We start from the raw sequence: 2,271 nt of genomic DNA on the forward strand, positions 1-2,271 counted from the left end.
GAAGCAGGCTCCAGGCTCTGAGCTATCAGCACAGGGCCTGACCTGGGGCTCAAACTCATGGACTGTGAGATCATGACCTGAGCCGAAGTCAGACGCTTAACCGACTGAGTCACCCAGGTGCCCCAATATTTAGCATTTGTATGCCAAACTCTGCTGCAAGAATCTCATTTAATCTTAATCCAGTAAATGATGAAAATAGGTCTCAAAATAAATGGCATGTCTAACCTAAAAATTATGCTCTTAACCATTTTGCTTTAATAGTAGCATAACAGCATTGGGAGACAATTGGGTGCTTGTGTGCCAGGTACTTGATTCTCTTATCTCACTCAGTCCTTAAAACAACCCTGAGAAAAAATAAATAAGCCAGTTAAAAATGGGCAGAAGACATGAACAGAAATTTCTCTAAAGAGGACAGACACGTGAAAAGATGTTCAGCATCACTTATCACCAGGGAAATGCAAATCAAGACCACAATGTGGTATCACCTCACACCTGTCAGAATGGCTAAAATCAAAAACACAAGAAACAAGTGTTGGTGCAGATTTGGAGAAAAAAATCCTCCTGCACTATTGGTGGGAATACACACTGGTGCAGCTACTGTGGAAAACCGTATGGAAGTTCCTCTGAAAGGTAAAAACAGAACTACCCAATGATCCAGTAATTGCACTGCTGGGTATTTACCCAAAGAATACAAAAACACTAATTCAAAGGAATGCATACATCCCTATACTTATTGAAGCATTATTTACACTAGCCAAATTATGGAAGCCACCCAAGTGTCCATTGATAGATGAATGGATAAAGAAGGTTTGGGGTGCATTTACGCGCACGCGCGCGCGCACACACACACACACACACACACACACACACACACACACAGACACCACAGAATGGAATATTATTTAGCCATAAAAAAGAATGAAGTCTTGCCATTTGCAACCACATGGATAGAGCTAGGGAGTATTATGCTAAGTGAAATAAGTCAGAGAAAGATGAATAACATATGATTTCACATATAAGTGGACTTTAAAAAACAACAAATGAACTGAGGGGAGAAAAAAGACAAATTAAGAAACAGACTCTTTATAGACAACAAACTGATTGTTACTGGNAGAGTACACTTACGTGATGGGCCCTGAGTAATGTTTAGAATTGTGGAATCACTATAGTGTACATCTGAAACTAATATAACCAACACTGTATGTTAGCTGTAATTATGTATACTGGAATTGAAAAACAAAGAATAAGTGTATAATGCATGAAAAAAAAAACCCTGAGAGCTATACATACTTAATAGTTTTAGCTATGATGAAGATGATATTTAGTTGAGTTAAAGAGATTAAGTCACCTTTAAGTTCACAGAACTCGTAGGAAGCTGAGCTTGGGTTAAGTTTTGTGGTTTTCCCAATTCTCTGTTGCACCTCGCAGGAGATATCCTGTACTCGTGTTCCACTGTTTTCCTAAAGCCCTCATGATAATGTAATAAAAGGAAAAATAATATGTATAATTCACTTTAATAAAGATGAATATTACCATTTTGTTCATTTTGAGACTAACCTTTATGTACTGTTTTTATTTCTCAGGTAGTTCTTAGAATTGAATTTGAAAGAAATATTAACAAAAGGAAGCTAGATAATTACTATTAGCAGGAAAATATTTCTTTAAAAAATTTATATTTAGTCCTTTCCGTGCCAATAGCCTTCTCGCAGTCATGGTGAACATTTCTAAAACCTGCTGGACTTTCTGCAAGAAGTGTGGCAAGCACCAACCCCACAAAGTGACACAGTACAAGAAAGGCAAAGATTGTCTTTATACTCAGGGAAAGCGGCGTTATGACAGGAAGAGTGGCTATGGTGGGCAGACTAAGCCAATTTTTCAGAAAAAGGCTAAAACTACAAAGAAGATTGTGCTGAGGCTTGAATATGTTGAGCCCAACTGCAGATCTGAGAGAATGCTGGCTATTAAGAGATGCAAGCATTTTGAACTGGGAGGAGATAAGAAAAGAAAGGGCCAAGTGATTCAGTTCTGAGCTTCATATTTTGTTACATTATGAAGACAATAAAATCTTGAGGTTATGTTCACTTCATTTGGTTACAGTTGGTCTTTTGAGTGTGAAATAAACTGGTGCCCTCAGTGAAAGTCCCTTTTTGGGGAAATTTATGCTTAAAAAAAAATAAAAAATTTGTATCAGTTGGAAGAGCAGGTGACTCTTGGTCTCAGGGTAATGAGTTCAAGCCCCACATTGGGTGTAGAGATTACTTAAAATGAATA

The 2,271-nt window shown here is 37.7% G+C and overlaps 1 protein-coding gene across 1 annotated transcript; it reads left to right on the plus strand.

Moving 5' to 3' along the window:
• Positions 1 to 1,711: 1,711 nt before the first annotated feature.
• LOC144230814 (large ribosomal subunit protein eL42-like) lies at positions 1,712 to 2,029 on the plus strand. Its single transcript, XM_077763126.1, has one exon. The coding sequence runs from the start codon at positions 1,712 to 1,714 to the stop codon at positions 2,027 to 2,029; it is 318 nt and encodes a 105-aa protein (XP_077619252.1).
• The last annotated feature ends 242 nt before the right edge of the window (positions 2,030 to 2,271 follow it).

The sequence above is a fragment of the Crocuta crocuta genome, unplaced genomic scaffold, assembly GCF_008692635.1.
Source record: "Crocuta crocuta isolate KB4526 unplaced genomic scaffold, BGI_CrCroc_1.0 scaffold3, whole genome shotgun sequence".
NCBI lineage: Eukaryota > Metazoa > Chordata > Mammalia > Carnivora > Hyaenidae > Crocuta > Crocuta crocuta.

What these genes read in the sequence shown, in the direction of transcription:
- LOC144230814 (XM_077763126.1), top strand. Translation starts at nt 1,712, where the DNA reads ATGGTGAACATTTCTAAAACCTGCTGGACTTTCTGCAAGAAGTGTGGC.